General features: G+C 42.8%; 1 protein-coding gene across 4 annotated transcripts in view; it reads right to left on the reverse strand.

Annotated features, from left to right (window-relative positions):
* The window catches only part of mppe1 (metallophosphoesterase 1), a 64,664-nt gene that overhangs the window by 24,420 nt on the left and 17,733 nt on the right, over positions 1–22,511 (reverse strand). For all 4 annotated transcript variants that reach the window (XM_059976418.1, XM_059976411.1, XM_059976408.1 and 1 more), the window contains exons 3-7: positions 19,563–19,666; positions 16,205–16,285; positions 9,085–9,193; positions 5,036–5,113; positions 2,175–2,297 (exon numbers count right to left, since the gene is read on the reverse strand). In XM_059976418.1, the coding sequence (XP_059832401.1) occupies positions 2,175–2,297; positions 5,036–5,113; positions 9,085–9,193; positions 16,205–16,285; positions 19,563–19,666 (495 nt within the window). The remainder of the gene's footprint in view (positions 1–2,174; positions 2,298–5,035; positions 5,114–9,084; positions 9,194–16,204; positions 16,286–19,562; positions 19,667–22,511) is intronic.

The raw sequence follows: 22,511 nt of genomic DNA on the forward strand, positions 1-22,511 counted from the left end.
ACAATTCTTCATGCCTCCAGCTCTGGCTTTCTGAACACATTGGTGGTTACACTGCCCAGGTTCTCTGTAATCCAATTCCAACCTCAGCTCTTCAATTTCATCCAACTCTTGCTCATCAAGAATCTGTACACCTCTCCCTTAAAAATATTCAAGGGCTCTCTTCCTCAGCGAGAGGAAGAAAGTGAGTTACAAAGACCTGTGGTCTGGTGAGAAAAATAATTTCATCTCCAATCTGTTATAAATAGGCGAGGCCTTTACCTTATTTTTTAATATTAACCCCTAGTTCTAGATAATCTTCTCCACATCTGCAGTCAAGGCCTCTCGAGACTTGTGCACTTTAGTGATCAGGGCTGAAGGACAGGGCACTGAAGTGTGAAATAGAACAAAGAGACATGGGAATATAGATACGTAATTCTTTGAGAGTGGCTTCACAGGTAGATACAGTTGTAAAGACAGCTTTTGGCAGATTGGCCTTCATAAATCAGGACATTATGTACAAGAGTTAGGATGTTACTTTGAAGTTATTTAAGACTTTGGTGAGGCCAAATTTGGAGTATTGTGTGCAGTTTTGGTCACCTACCTACACGTGAATAAGCAAGAAAGAAGCAGAGAAATTTTACAAGGGGATTTACAGGACTTGACCACCTGAGTTACAGAGATAGTTTAAATAGGTTAGGACTTTATTCCCTGGAATGCAGGAGAATAAGGGAAGATCTATCGAGTTATATAAATTTATGAGGTGCATAGACAGGGTGTGGAGACCAGAGCTACAGGACATAGGGTTAGGATAGAAAGGCGGAATATTTAAAGGAAATCTGAAGGGAAACTACTTCACCTAGAGAGGGGTGTGAGTGTAGAATGAGCTGCCAGTAGAAGTGGTAGATGCAGGTTCAACTGTAACATTTAAGAGAAGTTTTGACAGGTACATGAATGAGAGAGGAATAGACAGCAATGGTCTGGGTGCAGGTAGGTGAGACACAGCAGAAAACTAGGCTTGTACAGAATAGATGGGCCAAAGAGCCTGCTTTTGTGTTGTTGTGCTCTATGACTCTATATTGAGAGAGTCCCCCCCTTAAAGATCCACAGAAACACAAGAGACTGCAGATGCCAGGTTCACTTGGGAAAATCAATAAACCTCATTATAACATCAACCATTTCATTTAAAAGACACACCTTGGGTAATGCAATAGAATTGTAAGCTCTCCTGGGACAGTGGGCTTGTTAAGGGTGAATTAAATTGAATTTAATTGAATTAAATTGAAAAGTCATATTTGATTCCTCACTGCTATGTGCAAAAGTGTGGAACACAAAATAGTTTTAAGACAAAATAGTGTCAGCTTGAAATTGAGAATATTTTGAGAACATATAGTACTGGCTGGTACACAGCCTTGAGAATAATGACATGAATTTGCCTTTCACCTGCCAGCTTGCACTCCTCCCCTTCCCCCCCCCCCCCAATATTATTCTGGCTTCAGCCCCCTTCCTTCAGAATAATATTGGGGGGAGGGGAAGGGGAGGAGTGCAAGCTGGCAGGTGATAGGTGAGATCAGGTGAGGGGAAGGTAGCTGTATGGGGTACAGAGATGAAGTAAGAAGTGGGGGGTCTCAGACCAAAGCATCAACTGTTTCTTCCCCCCATAGATGCTGCCTGACTTGCTGACTTTCTCCAGCATTTTGTGTGTTGCTCTGTGCAAGTTGGAATTTTGCCTTGGGCTGAGTCCAGATTGGTGCTGAGACACATTGGGCACCTAAGATTCCCTCCAGATTTACCTAGATTGCCTTATTGATTGGTTGATAAGTACAGTATTAATTTGCTTTTTCTACATTAATTAACCTTTTCTGTATTTTATTCTACTGTATATAAAATACTAACGAAGCAGTTTTCTATAACCTTTAACACTTACATAGTGCCTCCTTTGTTTGTGAATTCCTCTTGCTGTTGCATCAGAAAAGGACAAGGAATGTATTCTAAAATATTTTCATTGCAGGGCTGTATAGTTAATTCTCAGGAATGGGACGTGAACTCACTGCCTTTAGTTGTGAAAGTAAAAGTATTACCTTGTGAACCACAGCTGATCTGCCAGCTGTAAATCCAGCTTGGCTTCCAATATATTCATTCTCTCCCACTGTGCAAAATAAAAATGTCATGACCAAAGTTACGCATGGATCCCTTACCTTTTTAGAAGCTTCAGCAGACAAGGTGTCATATCTCTCCTGGAATAGCTGCTTCTTTTCCTCAGGGGACGCAGAGTCCTCACCCGTACACTCTGCATCGCTGACTCGATAAAGGGGATAATGCTGCAAGAATCAGGTATCATTAGGACAATAACAAACCCTCTGGATCGCTGCACAGAGTGGTGGTTGGTGATCATAGGGTGTGTCATTATTACTACACAGGTAATTTCTTCTCAACATCACTCCTCAACTGCTGCAGGACTGCTCTGCAGTTGTAAGAATGGTTGGTAAATTTCAATCCTCACAGGGGACTTTCAGGACCATGGTAAATTGGCCACTTACTCCAACTAGAGGAGTATTTAAAGACAATATTGTTTGCCTGCACTTTCGCTATAACTTAAACACTATATTCTACATTCTGCTATGGCTTATCCCCTCCACCACTTCAATGTGTTCATGGTTTGAAATTATCTTTACGGATAGCATACAAAAGGGAAGTTTTTCTCCTGCATCTTGGTACATGTGACAATAATATACCAATTTCTCGGCAATAAAAACTGGACTTGGAACAAGGGCACAGAGGACAGCTCGTACAGAACATGGGGGATGAATTACCTGTTTCTATGCAATTCCACGAGTATCCTTTCACTCCCCAGCAAAATTAACAATTGAAGTGTGGACCACTAACCTAGAGGTAAATGAATTTGAAGCTCAACGTGGTAGCTAGGGAACCTAACTTCATGTAATAAAAGTAACCTTGAAATAAAATGTTGGCCTCTAGAAGTGACATGAAACCACCAAATTGTTGTAAAGACCCCCAAGGTTCTCTGCTGCCCAACAGAACATAGATGAGTACAGTACAGAAACAAGTCCTTTGGCCCACAATGTCCGTGTCGAGCATGATGCCAAATTAATTGCAAGTGACTCATATCTCTATTCCTTGCAGATTCATGTGTCTACCTAAAAGCCTCTTGAATAAGAGAATCACAATCAGGTTTATTAACACTGATACAGAACGAATGCTGGCAGCATCCACATACACGTAATTAAATAGAGCACAACACTGCCTGTGTGCACCAGACTGCAGTGAGTATCTCCTGTCGTACATCCTACCAGCTGACAAGAATTGTTCCAGTCATTCTGTGAGTCTGCTACTGGCTTTGCCAGATCCTTTCGTCCCTCCATAGGGGTGGAGCTATGGTGGCACTTAACAGCGACTCCTTCGAGATCATCTGTGGAAACTGCTTAATTTCCACCTTTGATGCCTCTCTTTTTCCTTTCCAAGGCAGATGGGAGTTCTGACAAGAGATGCTGACCCAGAGTTACACTCGGAATTCGGTTTATTGCAGTGGTGGGACTCCGCTCCCAGGGGGCTCACAACCAGCCACTTCTGATGTGGCCTAGAAAGAGGAGCTCACCATCAAGGTTCAGTGTGTCACAGCCCCGTGGACAAGTTGACTCTACGCCAGTGCTGCCGACTGAACCGTCACGGGACAGAACAGTGGATTGGCTGTCAGGGGTTCTTCTCGGCCAATCGAGCGTTGGTGGGGAAGAGTTTGTTACCAATTCTCAAGCAGGAAAGCGACATGGCAGACTTTATCATCACATCAGCGAGTTGTTTTGTTTTGTCTCCCCGCTCTGTCTGAAAGGGTGACACCTCTCTTCCCCTTTACTGGGGAGAGGAAGAGAGAGAGCCTGACGCATGTCAAATTGTCTGGGTGAACAATTAGCTTTTGTTGTACTGCAGGTCATGGTCTTTCTTGGGAGCTTTGCTAGTGCTTGCCTGGTGGATGGAGGGTGCTGATGACTTTTTGCAGAAGTGGATGGGGATGGGTTAGGGTCATTGTTCTGCTGCTGCTTGTGCATGAGTGGGGAGAGTGGGGGGGCTTTGGGGTTCTAATGTTTTTACTGTCACTCATTCTGTTTTCTTGGATGTTTGTGAAGAACAAGAATTTCAGGTTGTATATTGAATACATTTCTCTCATATTAAATGGAACTACTGAACTTTCTGCTGACTTGTCCAAGTGAACTTTTCGTTCCAAGGATAGATCGATTATGCAGGTTGTTCACTGAGTGAGCCTTTATAGTGATCGTTGAGTCACAAAGCTCACTTTCCCAACCCCATTGCCCTCCTACGCTCATTGAACCCGTCACTCTTCTGCTCTCCTCAGCCCAGTCCCTCGCTGACCTCATTACCCTTCTCCTTCAGCCAACTCCTCAGCTAAAACTTGGACTCTTACTTGTATTACCCTACCGAGAAACTGCCGATACAAGAGAGACCATTTTCTCACAATCATGCTCAGGGGCATTTGGTGGATAGGGCCTGCCTTTTCTCATATGTCAGTGCATCGATGATAGCATCTGTTAGTCTCATGAGACCATGGATCTGCACCGGAACGTCTTGCTTCAGTCTCTCCAGGTGCAGGCCTGGGCAGGGTCGTATGGAAGACTGTCAGTTGCCCAAGCAGCAAGACTCCCCTCTCCACGCCACCGATTTTGTCCAAGGGAAGGGCAAGGGCCGATACAGCTTGGGACCATTGACGTTGCAGGAGTTGCCATAACGAGGTTGAAGGCAACATTGGACTGCCTTAGGGACTCCAGCTCCGGATTTGTCCTCAGGGTTTACTCCCCAAGTCTTTCCCATGAGTGGGAATGGTCGCAAGGCAGTGGAGGTTTCCCTCTCTTAGATGGACTGCCCTCCCAGGCTGACAAGCTCCATCTACCCGAGTGCAACATTAGTTTAAAAAAAATGATGACAAGCATAAGAGCACAGCGAAGATTTAGTGTAGCTGTGAAAACACAATGAAACTGTTCACAGCAAAGCAAAAGTCACTCAAGGCAGATTTTAAAAATATTCCTACCTGAAGTAAGATAGGAGGGGAATATTCTGGGAATATTCCCTTATCTTTACAGTTCTCACTGGAATGATTTAAATCCAGCTGTTGGCAAAACATATTGACAACATTATGAAAAATCTTCCGTCAATTTTGCACAACTGAATATCAAAACTAAACGCACAACTCACCACCAGACTATTATCTCATGAACTGAAACAGGGCTGTGAGCCAAACGGCTTCCAACGCCTCAAACAGGGCATCGCGAGGGGGAAAATGGGCACAAGCTGCTGAGGTTCAAAGACTTCAGCAGAGCTTTAGAAATTTAAAGGCTTAGAAAGGAATGAAACAAGGTGCAGAGCTTAGTGGAGACATGAGGGCAAGGATTGTTGTGGGGAAGTACAAGCAGGCAGAGGGGCTTTATCTAGAGGAAGGACTCCACCTGGAGATTAAGCTTTGGGTGGACAAATCAGCTCTGCATTAGAAAGTATGTCTAGAGAGAACGACAACTGACTTGATAGAGGCGTCTAAGGTGATACGAGGCATAGACAAAGTGGAGAGCCAACACCTTTTTTTGCAGGGTGGAAATGGCCAATACAAATGGGCATAACTTTAAGGTGACTCGAGGGAAGTATAGGGGGGGATGGCACAGAGAGTGCTGGGTGCACATACTTCCAGGGCTGCTGTTAACAGCAAATACATTAGGGACAGTTAATACTTAGATTGCCCCATGGATAAAAGAAAGACAGATGGCCACATGAGAGGGAAGGGTTCAACTGGCACAATGTTGTGAGCAGAAGGACCTACACTGTCCTATGTTCTTGGATTGAGATAACCGTAAAGAAGCAAAGTGATTGCTGGACATCCTGCAGAGTCTGAGGGGGCAATGGGTGGGTGTGGTGATGGCACAAGGAGGCAACGTCCAAACCGAGAGGACCATGGGCAACGGAGTGGAGCTACTGGAAGGGAATGAACGGATAGGGGTCAGAGATTTTGTCGGGCACCAGAGCATCAAGTGGTGTGGCTATGTAACAGCTAAACCCACAGCCGGAGGAGCTCAGCAAGTAATGGGTAAACATGGATGTCAAGCCATATTCTGCCAACTGCTGGTGGTGTTAGATCCTGAACTTTCCCTCCTCCTCCACTGACCAAACAGCTGAACACCAAAAATCACAACTGGTTACTGCTCAAGTGTAACTATCCCTGACCTGGACTCTGTAACCAAGGGTGCAGAAACCACCACTACAGATAAAGAAAGGGGGGTGCTGCAGAGTTTATCAGTAAGTATTCAGACCTGGGATGGCAGCATGATAACGTCCGACAGCAGATGGTGACTGTAATAGACACTGGTGGAGAGAGGGACGTGGTGGGAAGACAACAGGGTGCCCAGAACATGTGGGGATGCAGGAATGTGCAGGTCAGGACAGTACTTATGAAGAGGTTAAAGAGAGACAACATGAGAGGTAGAGAGCAAGTGGCATCACAAGCAGTCACTGGCAAGGTGAACTGCAAAGTGTTACCCACTTCCCACACCCAGAGTTCATCACCTGCTGGAAGGAGCGTGCAGGCCGGACACAGTGGATCCTTCATTGACACTGCTTGCAAGCGACTTAGTTACTTGCTGGAGCGGATTGTGTTTACTATGATTTCCAGCTGAATCACAACACTCTGGAGACAAGACCAATCTTTTCCAGTTGGACATCAGATACTCATCGAATGATGTTGCTCCCTGTGCATTCACACAATAACCGTGGGTTCCAACTCTGGACCAAAGATACCTCCCAGGCAAGTTCCATTTAGTACTTCTCACCTCGGGCAGTGTACCACCTTGGTACCAACCACTCCCAACCTCTGAACCCACTCTCCACTCTAGTCACCACCCCAAATCATGATCACTCTGATCCATCCAAGCAACCCCATCCTTGATCCAATCTCTCCCGCTTTTTCGCAATCTAGTCCTGGATATCCAAGACTTTCCTTTAAGAGTTTCTCGTTGAAGGGTCTGTGCCCCATGCAAGCTTTGACTGGTAGGGGTTCAGTCTTCCCAGGATGATCTGAGACAGATTCAATTAGCTCTAGGCTGAAGACCTCATTGATGAAACGACCACTAAATGCAGAATCAGACCCCTGCACCCACCAGGTCTGTGATGACCATCAAGAGCCGTACATTAATGCCAATTCATTCTCCCCACATTCCCCTCAACCCCACCTTACTCCTTATCTGCACACCAGGGATAACTTGCAGTGAACAACTCATCCATAGAACATTACAGCACAGAAACAGGCCCTTCGGCCCTTCTTGGCTGTGCCGAACCATTTTTCTACCTAGTCCCACTGACCTGCTCCTGGACCATATCCCTCCAAACCCCTCTCATCCATGTACCTGTCCAAGTTTTTTTTTAAATGTTAAAAGTGAGCCCGCATTTACCACTTCATCTGGCAGCTCATTCCACACTCCCACCACTCTCTGTGTGAAGAAGCTCCCCCTAATGTTCCCTTTAAACTTTTCCCCCTTCACCCATGTCCTCTGGGTTTTTTTTCTCCCCTGGCCTCAGTGGAAAAAGCCTGCTTGCATTCACTCTATCTATACCCATCATAATTTTATACACCTCTATCAAATCTCCACTCATTCTTCTACGCTCCAGGGAATAAAGTTTCTAAAAACCTATTCAACTTTTCTCTGTAACTCAGTTTCTCAAGTCCTGGCAACATCCCCGTAAACCTTCTCTGCACTCTTTCAACCTTATTAATATCCTTCCTGTAATTCGGTGACCAAAACTGCACACAATACTCCAATCTTTGTGCCTTTGGGAGGTGGGAAGAAATCAAAATATCCAGTGGAACCTCATAGGGTCACACAGAAACCCCGCGCAGGCATGGTGCTGGAGGTCAGTATTGAACCCGAGTCACTGGAGCATGTGGCAGCATCTCCAGTACTGATTCCAAAATAGATCATATCCACAGTGCATCTGTAACAGGATCAAAATGTCCAACATGACAGAGCATGCACTGAAGCTGAGAGGGAGTCAGTTAAGTGATGTGGAGGGCAATTCATCATTTTTACATGAAGAGTGGTAGGTGCAGTAGCAGTGAAAGCAAATACAGTAGAGACATTTCAGGGACTCAGACAGGCAGATGAACGTGCAGAGATATGGACAGACGGGTCTAGTTTAGCAGGCTTTAATTACGAGTTGAATTAGTTCAGCACAACATTGTGGGTCAAAGGGTCTGTTCCGGTGCGGTTCCCGGTTCTCAGTTCTAACAAAATGCAGTTGGGCAGTTGGGTGACAGGATGCTGAGCAGAGAGTGGGAGATAACAGAGTCTAAACAAGCCATGGTCAGGGATGAAGATGGTATCAAACATAGATTCTGCGGGGTAAAGGGAAGAGGGTAATTGAAAGACAATTCTAAAGCAACAATGGGATTGTAACTGAAGTGGGCTGAGGAAAGTTAATTAGAAAGGATTCCATGAGCCCAGGGACAGATGGAAAATTACTCCAGTCAGGTTACAAGTCGTCCTAGGACAATTGGATGGAGTGATCTGAAACTACACATTGAGGTAAAGAGTCGACAAAGGAATGTGAGGTCAAAGGGAATGCAGAGTTCAAAGGTTAAAGCAAATTGCTCACAACTATACCACATGTCACTGGCTGTCCAATGAAATGTATCTTTTTGAAATAAAACTGTTTTTTAGACAAAGGTCACTGCCACAGTTATTTGAATCAATGACTACAGGGTTTGTATCAATAATTAACTACTTATATTTACAAGCGTGGAAAGGAAAGGCACATTAACTGGCATAATTTCACTTTTGTTATAACCACAGAATTGTTCAAAAAGCAAGTCAGCTACTTTTCCCATTTTAAAAACTGCTTTCCAATTAGTTGCAACCTCTGCTCTTTCACAATGTTTCTGGAAAGTTTCCATTTTTAAGCATTTATCCAAATCCCTTCAAAAAATTATTATTGAATCTCCTTCCACCACTTTACAGTACATTGGCAACCCACTTAACTGTAAGTTCACTGCAATTAATTTCTGCTGGCATGCCACCCGTTCTGCAAATGGTGTTAACCCACCTGTCGGGAGCAATTCAGTGCCAAGGAGAGCTGATGAAGATCATTTTCTACTTTCTCGCAAATGGAACAACCGTCCCCATGCAAAGCAATGCTGTTAACTAGAACAAAACTGCAAACACAAAGGGTAGCATAAATCTTCCATCCTTCCACATGATGAATAAGCACAGTTCTTCAAGCACACAAAGGAACGCTGCTGGTTTCTATTTTGCTGCACTGAACCGAGGTCAAGTTCGAACAAAAACAAGATATCAGCTTAATCTCGACCTCTCAGCATCACCCACGGCTACACCAGCTGCCTGCAACACACAATCCCATTTTCAGCCAGTTCTAGCTCTAGGCTCCCATCCTTTGAAATTGCTGAAATATATTTTACCTTAACACTTTATAAGTGTTAAAGTAAAATATGTTTCCTACTGTCCATCGAGTAAGCGAGGACCCGAGGATATGTTTCCTACTGTCCATCGAATAAGCGAGGACACTGCTTGCTGCCACTCCACGAGTCCGCACTGGATCTTCCTGAGGAGTAATCCACCCGGTTCCTCTCACCACATCCCACTGATTTCTTCCCCCTCAGGTATTGGAGGCAGGGGCGGGGGCAGAGGCTTCATGTGCACTGCGGCTCTAATAAATGAAACATTAGGCTACTGAGTACAGGAGTTGAACTGTTATGTTGAAGTTGTACAAGACATTGGTGAGACTGAATTTGGAATATTGTGTGCAAGTCTGGTCACCTACCTAAAGCTTGAAAGAATGCAGAGAAATTTACAAGGACATCAGGACTTAAGGCCCTGAGTTACATAAATAGGTTGAATCATTTAGGATTTAATTCCCTGGAGTGCCAGAAAATGAGGGGAGACCTTACAGAGGTGTACAAAATTATGAGAGGTATCGACAGGGTAAATACATGCATTTCCCTTCTCAGGTTGGGTGAGGTGATAGGTTTAGGGTGCAAGGTGAAGTATTTAAGGGAAATCTGAGGGGGAAGTTCTTCACACAGAGGGTGGTGCAATTGTGGAATGAGCTGCTAGTGGAAGTGAGAGAGGCAGGTCCATTATGATGTTGAAGAGAATTTTGAGTAGGTTCATGGATGAGAGGGACTTGGAGGGATACAGTCCAGGCACAGATAGATGGGACTAAGCGGAAGACCAGGTCACATGGACTAGGTAAGCTGGATAGATCTATTAAGCAGATGAATCAACTTAAGAGTGCCCTGTTGAAGAAACGTCAGCAATTTCTTTCCCCTCCCCACAGATGCTTACTCAGACCACTCAGTTCCTTCAGCAAATTGTTTGTTACTCCAGACTCTGGTGTCTACAGCTTCCTGTGTCTCTGTATACATTAAATGTATCCTTGTAAGTGTCCATCCAGCCATGAGAGAAATCCATGCCCAACTTTCTTTATGATCACCATTCAGAACAATTGAAAATAAACTACACTGAACCACTGCTTTTCTAATACTAACGGTTTACAATATGCTGTTGCCTCTTTGCCACACACTTTCCATTCATTAATTTTTTTAAACTACTAAATGGAGAAAAATACATTTATGGTAAAAAAAAATAAGTGGCAAATAAGAATTAGAAGCAGGAGCCCACTTGCTGCCTCGAGCTTGCACTACAATTCAATACCATGGCTATTACTGATGCTTGCCTGCCTTACCTACCGCCTGTCTCAGATCTCCTGATCACAATCAAAATCTATTGCCTGTAGCCCTTGCGCATACATCTAATGCCTGAGCATTTAAAACAGGCCAAGGGAGAGCTCGGTGTAGCTGTGTTCTGAAGCTCATTGCAGCTAGGAAACAGAATTGATCAGGGCACTCAGTAAAGAGCTAGAAGGGCCCTTGAGGCAGCACAGTTTGAAAAGCTACCAGAAAAGACCTCAGGAACAGGCCCAACAGGATTGCTCTTCAACCTGGTGTTACGTACCCTGTAACTGGGTCACTCACCAGCAAAGATAGAGAGGTTTGTTGAAGTCTGATGGTACTATTTTTAACAGTATTTATTGATAAAAATACACAAAAATAATATCAATGCAAACATACAGATAATATACGTCGTCAATACTAAATCTAAAAGCACGGGTATAATAATAATCAATAAGAAATAGCTCTATCATTGTCTGGGGGATAATGTATTGTCCGATGGAAATATAAAAGTCACTCAAGTTCATTCAGGCTGCAGCTTTTGGTTGGAGAGAGAGACGATGTTTTTAGAACTTGCCCGTTTTCCTTTTTATGATGTCGATCCTTCGAAATGTCGTCGGTGGTGATCTCTTCTTTAGCTAAGCCGTCTTCCGTGGTAAGGCCCCACTCCCAGCAACGGGAAAGGACACACGTGGGCCCTCCACCGGCTGTCGCTATTAAACGCTGTCACGGGATTTCTAGCGTTTCTTTTGGTGCGTCTAAAGGGGCTGTTCCCCAGACCCTCTTTTATCCTGACTCACGGGGTCTCAGATGTCAATCAGGTTGGGATGGTGCAATCCCTCAACCAGCCCACTTTGGTCATCCCTGAGGGCTTCAAATAAATAGTACAGTACTCAATACACAATTCCGTCTCCAAGAGACAATGGCCGTTTCCCGTGGCTTTGTATCACTGAGGGGCCAGGACGTTCCAAACCACTTGTGGATTCTGCGTGTCTTTCTCTCATTTTCTGGGTCTCCTGACCTCAATTAATTGTGATCTTGCAATTCTCAAAAAGGAGGGGGCTACTTTGTACCCTTCGGCCCCTCCAAGTTGGGGCAAAGGCGTTACACTGGAATATTTCAAGCAGTTCCCTCTTTTATTCCAAAAACATTTTTTGACAAAATAGATTCTCTGATTTTGTCTTATGTTTGGAATAATAAAAGCTCCAGAGTGAATAAACTTTTATTGCAAAAATCAAAAAAAGATGGAAGACTGGCTTTACCTAACTTTAGATTTTATTATTGGGCAATTAATATTCATTATATTACTTTATGGATTTATGATATAGACGACCAAGATCGCCCATCATGGTTACAGCTGGAGGAAAATTCAGTAATGGGGTTTTCATTAGCTTCTTTATTAGGAGCTCCTCTTCTGTTCTCGCTCTCCAGAATAGGTAGACAAGCTCTCAACCCTATTGTTAAACGTACTTTAAAAATTTGGTTTCAATTTCGTAGATTTTTTGAATTAAATGATTTTCTACTTTCTGGTAATATTTATTCTAATTTCTTTTTTAAACCATCAACTTTGGATAAGGCTTTAACAACATGGAAAATTAAGGGAATAAAAACTTTTTAGATTTGTTTTTACAAGACTGTTTAATGTCTTTTTCACAGTTAATGGATAAATATGATATCTCCAATACACATTTTTTCAGATATTTACAGGTTAAGAATTTTTTACGTGTTTCTTTACCAAATTACCCCCTCGGCCTGCACTTTAAATTTGGCTTATGTTATTTTTCAGTTTAAACCCTTTCAAAAATGATTAATAGCTATCATTTATAAACAGTTAATGAATGCTCACGTCGCCTAATGATAGGGTTCGACGCACCTGAGAAGTAGAACTTCAACACTCACTTTCAGATAATCAATGGAGTAGAATTTATTACTTAGTCAATAATTCATCTATCTGTGTACGTCATATTTTAATTCAGTTTAAGATAGTACACAGGGCCCATATGTCTAAAGATAAATTGGTGTATATTTTTCCTAATATAAGCCCTATTTGTGAGAGATGTAACGTAGAAGTGGCTACTCTAACTCGTGTGTTTTGGTCATGTGTAAGTTTAAATAATTTTTGGAGGGATGTGTTTGGAATATTATCTAAAGTTATAGGATATGGACGTTCAACCTAATCCACTTACAGGAATTTCTGGGATTATTCCAGAGGAAGCAAGCAAAGTGTCTGCTTCCGCCCAACATGTGACGGCCTTTACAACTTTACTGGCTAGGAGAGCTATTTTGCTACACTGGAAAGAATCTAACCCACCTACTGTTTTCTATTGGCTCTCCTCCATTATGTCATGTCTAAGCTTGGAGACAATTAGAAGCCGGACATTTGATACATCCTTTAATTCTGAAGAAGTCTGGTGACCCTTTATTCAATATTTTCACATGATTTAATTTATTTTTATTTATTTATTTTTCTTTATTCTCTTTGGGGAAAATCCTTATCCGTGAAGGTTCAGAGATGACTGGAAGGATGTGTTTTTTTTCCTCTCTTTTTTTCTAATTTTATCCTCAATTGGACTGCCCAATCTTTCTTTTTCTTTCCTTTTTTTTTCCTCTTTTTTTTTGTTTCAGTTTAGTTAGTGGGGTTCTTTTTTCTTCATCAATAAAATGTCCATTTTTTTGATTGCTATGAGGAGTTGTTTTTTTTTACCATTGTATATATAACAGCATAATATTTTACCTATTTGATTTTGACATTATATACTTTGTTTTTATTATTGCTGTTTATATGTCTTTTATATTATCTACTTGCTAAACTCCTCTTCCGATTTGTATATTCTTTATTTGAAAATCAATAAAAAAGATTGAAAAATGAAATGGAATTTTAAACCTATTAAACAATGCTCCCTGTTTCTGATTTTACTTTGCTCTATCGGAAGCTGGCATGGATTGAAAGGTTCAGATGGCCTCTTCTGGTGTTGAAATGTTTCAACAATTCAGTATTCCACAGGGATCTGTTCTGGGACCTAGGTTGTTTGTGATATACTGTAATATCAATCATTGGGATGAAAATGTAGATGGATGGATGGATGGATGGATGGATAGCGAGTTTGAAGGTAACACCACAATTGGTGGAGTTGTGGACAGTATAAAGGACCATCAAATAATACTGTGGGATAAAGATCAGTTACAGAGCTGTTGCTCTTTGGGAGGTCAAATGAAAGAAGAAAGTGTGAAGTTAATGGCAGGGTCCTTAATAGATTTGAGGCACAGAGGGATCTTGAGGTCCAAGTCCACCCTTCACTGAAAGTGCTATGCAATTGAATAGGGTGGTAAAGAAGGGTTATGGCATATTTGTCTTCGTTGGTAGTGGTGTTGGCAAATGGAGAGTTGGCCTTCATTGCTAGAGGGATTGAATTTAAGAGCGGAGAAGCTACGCTGCAACTGTACGGGCTACCGGCGAGGCCACACCCGGAGTACTGTGTGCAATTCTGGTCTCCTTACTTGAGGAAGGATACTCCGGCTTTGGAGGTGGCACAGAGGAGGTTCATCAGGTTGATTCCAGAGATGAGGGGGTTAGGCTATGAGGAGAGATTGAGTCGCCTGGGACTGTGCTCACTGGAATTCAGAAGATTGAGAGGAGATCTTATAGAAACATATAACATAATGAAAGGGATAGATAAGATAGAGGCAGGAAGTTTGTTTCCACTGGTAGAACTAGGGGACATATCCTCAAGATTCGGGGAGTAGATTTAGGATGGAGATGAGGAAGAACTGCTTTCCCCTAAAATTGGTGAATCTGTGGAATTCACTGCTCAGTGAAGCAGTGAAGGCTAACTCAGTAAATATATTTAAGACAAGATTGGATAGGTTTTTGCATAGTAGGGAATTAAGGGTTATGGGGAAAAGGCAGGTAGGTGGAGATGAGTCCATGGCCAAATCAGCCATGAATTTATTAAATCACGGAGCAGGCTCGACAGGCCAGATGACCTACACCTGTTCCTAATTCATTTGAGTATAAGGATAAGGAAATTATCTCAGTTCGTACTTGGAGTATTGTGTGCAGTTCTGGACAGGATGCATGTGGAGACTGTGGAAAATATGCAGAAGGTTTGCCATGATGCTGTCTTGATTAGATGGCAAGAACTACAAGAAAAGTTTGGGCAAACTTGAATTGTTCTCCCTACAGCGTCAGGAGAGGATAGACCAGACAGATTTTTTAAATGATAAGAGGCATAGGTAGGGTAGACCGAACCTATTATCTAAGGCAGAAATATCAAACATTAGAGGACACACTTCTAAGGCTGGGGGGGGAGGAGGGTTTAAAAGGTGACATGAGGAGCAAGTTTGTCTTTTTTTATTATTATGTCAGGAGTGTTAGGTGTCTGCAATAGGTTACCAGGGGTAGTAGTGGCAGAAGGCATTTTGGTGGGTATTTGATAGATAGATGAATGTGAAGGGAATGAAGGGGAGGAGGAGAATGGAGAACGGAGAATTCTCACTGGAGGAGAATGTTTAGTATAAGTAGGTAAAACGGCGTGGGCTGTGTCCTCTGCAGTGCTGCACTGTTTTGTTTTCTGTATTCATCAGGCTCTGACCTTGAAACATCTACTTCCCAGTGATTCACAAACTCTGCTTTGCTAACGTCGACACATCAGAACCTGACATTTTCTAACACAGGGATGAACTACTAGCGATGGCTCCATCATTCTAACCTACTATGTACACGCTTCATTGCTGTTCAGTCGTTACCAGTCTGACTATCTTCCAAAGTGATCCAATCCTGAGAGCAAAGAAACATCCGCCTACTCTGAACATTTCAAATTGTGTCATAAGCATTTCAGCTAACAACAGACAGGTGCGATTCAAATGATATCCTGGTGTAATGGTTGCAACAGGATGCAATTACTTCCAGTGCCCAGTGTTGGAGAACCACCAGCCTACAGAGACATTCTTCTTTTGAAGGACAGATTGGATATAGACTATTTAGACTCTGTCAGATACTCACCCAAGCAGAGCAGGAACACCCTTAGCTTATACAAAACAGAACAGATGCAACTGGACTTTACACTAACCTCCCAACCTTTACAATAAGCCTTCATATCTACTTGGTGTAGCTTGCAGCTTGGAATTACTAGAAGCACAAGTGGATTATGCAGCAAACCGCCATTCCTGCCAACATAATTATGGTTTAAATCTCTGTTGGCAATATGCTGTTACAGAAAGCTCCAGCTAATCACTGACCCTATCCTTTTCTCAGGAAAGTCTAGAGAAAAGCTTTTGTTAAAAGTCATTGCCACTAGGTAGATCCTGCCTGCTGATCAGTTCCACATTGCATTTCCCTAAAGGAAGTCAAATTAAGAAATATTACAGTTCCTCCCCATTTCATTAACTCCCAATCTACATCACTATGGAACACACTTTGAGTACTTCTTAGTAAAAGAATCAGGCAGGAAGGTGGATATAACAGAGACCACTTACTTTATACCTTTCCTCGACACCACTTTAGCGGAGGTGAAGTTAAACGTATACTCAAACCTCTTCAGTTTGTACAAATCCATCCTGTGAAAGCAAGCCAAATACAGAGGAGGGTAGCATTACTAAAGTCATTTATAGAAACTCAGCATTTTCAGATCAAAATGTCCTGGTTAACTGGAGCTCCCACTGGAATATGCAGACATTATCAGAAGATGGCAACAGCAAAGCTGGCCTACACCTCTGTAGTCAAACCTGCAACAAAAACATTTGAACTCACGGCAAACCAATGCCAACTAAAATCTATCAAAGTATCAATCCCAACCTGGTGGCAGGTCATTTAAAAAGAACTTTCAAAATAAACCATGGTGAAGAATCCTTGGAGGAGTGACTCAAAAAGAAAGATTATCAACCCAAGGTCACAATATCCATCTGTATTCAGCGCAGAACGTGTGCAGACAGTGGAATCACAACCACTTACTAAAGTAAGAAATTCAGGCTTACTGTTCTTCCCTTCAGTACAACTTTTCCATGAAAACTGATGACAAGGACTCATTAAATTGAGCACTGCTTTGGCTAGTAATGAGAAGAACGAATACTACTCAGAAAGAAGGGATTTGTGGCAATCAGTTATCACAGGTTTGATTTTGTACTCTAAGGGGTATTTAGGGGTAAGCTCATTAACTGGCAAGGAAACATGGACATGACTGATGACTGCACAGATAGGAGCAGGTACCTTCAAGTGAGGGTTATGTTCAGAGTCAGAGTTGGACTTGGACTTCTGACCCTTTACTTGTCAAAGGAAAGGAATCCGTTAAAGTACGAAGAGTGCAGAATGGAAAGTTTAAAAGATTTAGGGAGCAGTTATACTGAACCCTGTGACCACGCAAGTAGTTGAGGATAGCCTGTTTACAGATAGCCTCGGATACATCTTTTCACTCACAATGCCCTTCGCTGAATCAACAGAAACTCAAGCTCAACAGTCTAATATACAACACATTCTATATCTGTCTACCATCCTGCAAATCCAATAGTTATCACCTTCAATGAAAGCAACACACACACAAAATGTCGGAGGAGCTCAGCAGGTCAGGCAGCATCTAAGGAAATGAATAAACAGTCAACGTTTTGGGCTGAGGTCCTTCTTCAGGACTGTGAGAAACTACTTCAATGAAACAAGTATCAATTAGACCACTGTCGCACTCTACATTCCAGTGAGTCTTGGGTATCCAGTCACTTTGAAATCATGCAGTCAAAGAGGGAGCCCAGTTGGTCACAATGACATTAATCTCATTTCTCATTCTCCCCACATTCTCATCAGTTCCCTCAGATTCTACCATTCATCCACATGAGGAGCAACTTACAGTGGACAATTAACCTATCAAGCCATAGATCTGAGAGGAAACCCATGAGGTCAGAGGGATAATGTACAAATTCTACATAAACAGCACTCAAGGTCAGGACTGAACCTGTTTTTTGACGCCTTGAGGGACTGGCTGCACTAACTGCACAACCCTGCCACTCTATCACTACCTGCGTTACTTCAAAATTAAGTATGTTTTCACATTGGTGCAAGGTCAAAAATTGTACACCAATCTCCATGGGTGATCTCAGCAATGCCCTGAACAACTACACCAACCTTCTTTCCACTTAACTCCAGCCTCTTGAGCCAAAACTCAACATGCCATTCACTTTTCAGGTTACTTACTTCAATGCTCAACTTCCCTTGTTTCCTTTACCAGCACAAGCTCTTTCCTCAGACAAACTTTCACTTGTTTAAAGTAATCTGTCTTATTATCTTTAGTTTACTTTGGGATCTAAACTGAGAGATGTTGCTCAAAACCAAAGATGTTTAAGATCAAACTATCAAGTGATCATCCCCTCTCTTCTCCGCACCTGTGCAACACATCTCTCTGGTTCCCCTCCTCCTTCCCTTTATTCCATGGACCACTGTCTGCTCCTATTAGATTTGTTCTTCTTGAGCCCTCTACCACTTCCACCTATCCCCTCTAAGCCTTTTGCTTCATCCTCCTTCCCCCACCCACCTTCACCCTTACCTGGTCTCACCTATCACCCACCAGCTTGTGCTGCTCCTGCTCTGCCACTGTCTTATTTTGGCTTCTGCCCCCTTCTTTCCCAGTCCTGACAAAGAGTCTTGGCCCAGAATGTTGTCCCCTCCACAGATGCTGCCTGACTTACTGAGTTCCTTCAGAATTTGCATGTTTTGCTCAATTAAAGTTCAAAGTAAATTTATTATCAAGACATATCCAATAAGAGCTCCAATATTATATCAATATAATATTTATTTATGTCACTATATACCACCCAGAGATTCATTTTCTTGCAGGCCTACTCAATAAATCCATAATAGAATAATAACCAAAATAAAATCAATGGAAGGCCACACCAACTTGGACATTCGGCCAGTGTGCAAAAAAACAACAAAATCAGCAAATACAAAGAGAAAGAAATAATAATAAATATAAATAAGCAATAAATATCAAAAACATGAGATGAAGAGTCCTCGAAAGTGAGTTCATAGCTTGTGGGAACATTTCAATGATGAGGCAAGTGAAGTTATGGTTAAAGAGCCTGTTGGTTGAGGGGTAATAACTGTAATAACAGTGAGCATTGGTCCAAGGTGATAAATCTCCTGCTTGCCCCAGAAACCCACTGTGAGGAAAGAATGACCAGGTGCTACCAAAATTCGATTATAAGCCAGTGTTTGTATTTATGAGCCACTGTTTTCTGTTTGATGGTCTGCCACAACCTGACTAAGTACTTTAAATTGAGCCACTTTCTCAGAAATTTTCTATACTCCTCATCCCAGAAGATGAAGAAGCAGCAAGCCTTGAGTGTCTTTTCACTGGGATGATCTGGAGCTCTTAGTGTCTGCCCGTAACTAAAGAGTGGATTGGATATGTCTTTTATAAATTTCTATTTACAACTTCATTGAATGTTCCAATTCATCCTTCCTGATTTAAAGTCAGCAGCCTCAACCTCGATGGTAGGGTTTTGAGAGTGAGTTGGGGAAGGAGTTTGTGTCAAGAAGCCTGGAAACCCCAGTATCCCACCAGCTCTGCCATTTTTAATGGAGAGACTGAAATCAAACTGAAGGTCTTCAGTGGGTTGAGCAACGTTTGTGGGGTGGGGGGAACAACTGTTGACATTTCAGGTTGAGACCGTGCTGATGGGACTCCCCTTCGAGTTTAGCAAACTATAAGATTATTTCCTCATATCTGGCACAACAGGCCGAAATACTTCTGAGAAGTTTTTACTGACAGAGAGACGGACAGTAGCAGGCATTACAGTAATACCACCACAACGTCCAGAGATTGCAATTATTAAATGTTGTTCTACTCACTCGTGATGGAAGCCGATATCATGATTGCCAACAACTACGAACAACTCTGTGTTGGTAGAATGTCTGAACATTATTTGAAAACGCCTCACATCTTCCTGAAAGTCCTATCAAATATTCATTGAAAGAGAAACACAATTATAGTCTCACAGTTTTATTAACCTCTTCAAATCAAGAAATAAAAAGGGACTCGAGCCACATGATCCACTCCCCGTGTAGCACCATGTCACCATGCAGAATAAGACCATCACTGTCCATTGATGGTTTAGCAGACAGACTCTGTACTCTCCTTGCCCATTTGCCTGATATGGTTGGTCTTTGAAACAAGATACTGTGGAAGCTGCCAGTCTGAAATTTAAAAAAACAGGAAATTCGCAGCATATCAAACAGCACAGAGGGCACTTCTGGATGTCAACTCTAAATTTAACTCTGCACAAATATTGCCTGACCCACACCCTGCTTCCACTCTAGTGTTACAGCAATCAGTGACTACCAGCTACAAAACAATGTTGTGCTTCATGGTTCAGTTCACCACAGGCATTCACAGAGAACATCCGAACAGGAGTTCATCATGGGCTCCTTTACTTCCACCTTAAAACCCACCTGACTCCCAATGAGGACCATGTTTACTGGCTCCATATCCATAGTCTAATATACCCCACTCGCTCCTGATTCAGCCATTTCTTCAATATTGAAACTCTCATCCTTTATTTCATATCTCTGCATCCCTGCCAGACTGAGGGAGACATGGTAATGCTGGGACAACATTCGGACTCCACACAGTCAGCACTGGAAGTTGAGATCCTCCTGAGAATCCCGGTTTTTTCAATGACCTGTGCTTGTCACTGCCACAGTAAAGCAATCAGTATAATCAAAGACCCCACCCACCCCAGACATTCTCTCTTACTCCTATCCCATTGGGGAGAAGATAGAAAAGCCGAGGGACACCAGACCCAAGGACAGCTTCTATCCCTCTGTATCAGACTCCTGAACAGACCTTTTTGTACAATAAGACGGACTCGTGGCCTCACAATCCACCTCATTATGATCTTGTACTGCACTTTCTCGCTAGCTTTTACACTTTATTCTGCATTGTTATTGTTTTACCTTATTCTATTTCAATGCACTGTGTAATGATTTGATTCTATAAGCAGTATGCAAGATACGGTTTTCACTGTATCACAGTACATGTGTCAATAATAAACCAATACCAATACACACAGACTGATCAGAACATCAAGTTTTCCAATTTTAGATAACCTTCCTCTCTTCTGGGTTGTTTCCACCGCACCCCCATCTTCCTCTGGTCTACTTTGTCTCTTTCCTTTAAATCCCACCCCTCCCAGCACCCACCTTCACCTCTTTCTGGTTCCATCCACCCACTACACATCACCCACAGGTCCTGCCCAGCACCACACTGTTCCCTATCTGGTTCTATCTAACCATCTACCATACACCTCTCTTCTAACCGTCCCCATTATCACCTCTTTCACTTACCAGGATCCAGTACTGGGAGCACTCTGTGTCCTGCTTAACCCCTCCAATAGCTGCCTCCACCTTCACCCTACCCTCTCCACTCGTCTCTTCATTTCTCTGTGCCTCCATCATCCACCATCATTGCCTTCAAACTCTACCGCACTCCCCTCCCCTGCCTATCTGTCATCTTACATACCTCTTCAGTCCACCAATCAGTCTGGAATGCTATCTCACCACATCCCTTCCCTTCTCCGGTCATCTCCATGCTTGGTCCTGGCCCAGCATTTCTAGCTTTCTTTCCCTTTCCTCTCCTTTCGTCCCACAGATGCAGCCTGACCTGCTGCGTTCATCCAACAGACTGTTTGTTGCTCTGGTTTCCAGTATCTGCAGTCTCACGTGTCTCCATTTTACTACCCTAATACAAAGTCTCTCAAGGTACGCCTACTTTGAAGAAACTTTACTCCTCTTAGCGAAGGGAGATCTGTGACACCCTCTGTGGCTTCTACTGCTCTCCAGCACTTAGACCACATTCTTCCCAAAGTTCATTACTCCAGGCTTGTATCCTTCCTCTATATTCATCTTTGCTACCTCTTCTCTCCTCCGCCAATCATCTTATTTTTCTCTTCCTTTTCCATCAGTATCTGGCTCCAGATCCAATTGCCATTCACCCCTCACAGAGACATATAGCAATATACTATGGACACAGGCCCCTCAGCCCAATGCCCATGAGAACCATGGTGCCTCCCCAGTTAGTCCTAATTTCCTGTGTTCAGCTCACATCCCTCCATGTACCTATCCAAGTGTTTCGTAGAAGCTCCTATAGTTCCTGCCTTAATCACTTCTGGCAACTCCTTCCATATACTCAACACCTTCTGTGCGAAAAGGTTGCTCTTCATGCCCCTTATAAGTTTTCCCTCTCTCACCCAAACCTATCCCCCCCCCCCCAGTCTTCCCCTACACAGGGGAAAAGACTGTTACCACCCATCTTATCATAATCACCTCTCATAACTTTAAACTACTCTGAAGGTTCGCCCCTCTATGTTCTCAGATATACAAAAAATAGAGGGAAGATGACTGCCATGCTCAAGACTTTGGCGATGCCAGACCTGTAGACATTCTGAGTTAATAATGTCCCATTAATACCCCAACACTCTTTTAATAAGTCCACTTTATTTAGTTACTACAGAATATCATACATTTTCCAAGTAATCCTAATAAAAATAAACTAAGTTTCTGGTTAGCACAACAATTAACAGTACCGGCAACAGCGCTTCAATTCCTGCCTCTGCCTGTAAGAGGTTTGTAGGTTCTCTCCATGACCCTATGGGTTTCCTCTGGCTCTTTCAGTTTCCTCCCACAGTCCGAAGACATACTGATTGGTAGGTTATTGTAAATTGTCCTGTGGTTACGCTAAGATTAAGTTGAAGGTTTGCTGGGCAGTGCAGCTTGAAGGATCAGAAGGGCCTATTCCACACT

This window comes from Hypanus sabinus, chromosome 1, assembly GCF_030144855.1.
Source record: "Hypanus sabinus isolate sHypSab1 chromosome 1, sHypSab1.hap1, whole genome shotgun sequence".
Taxonomy (NCBI): domain Eukaryota; kingdom Metazoa; phylum Chordata; class Chondrichthyes; order Myliobatiformes; family Dasyatidae; genus Hypanus; species Hypanus sabinus.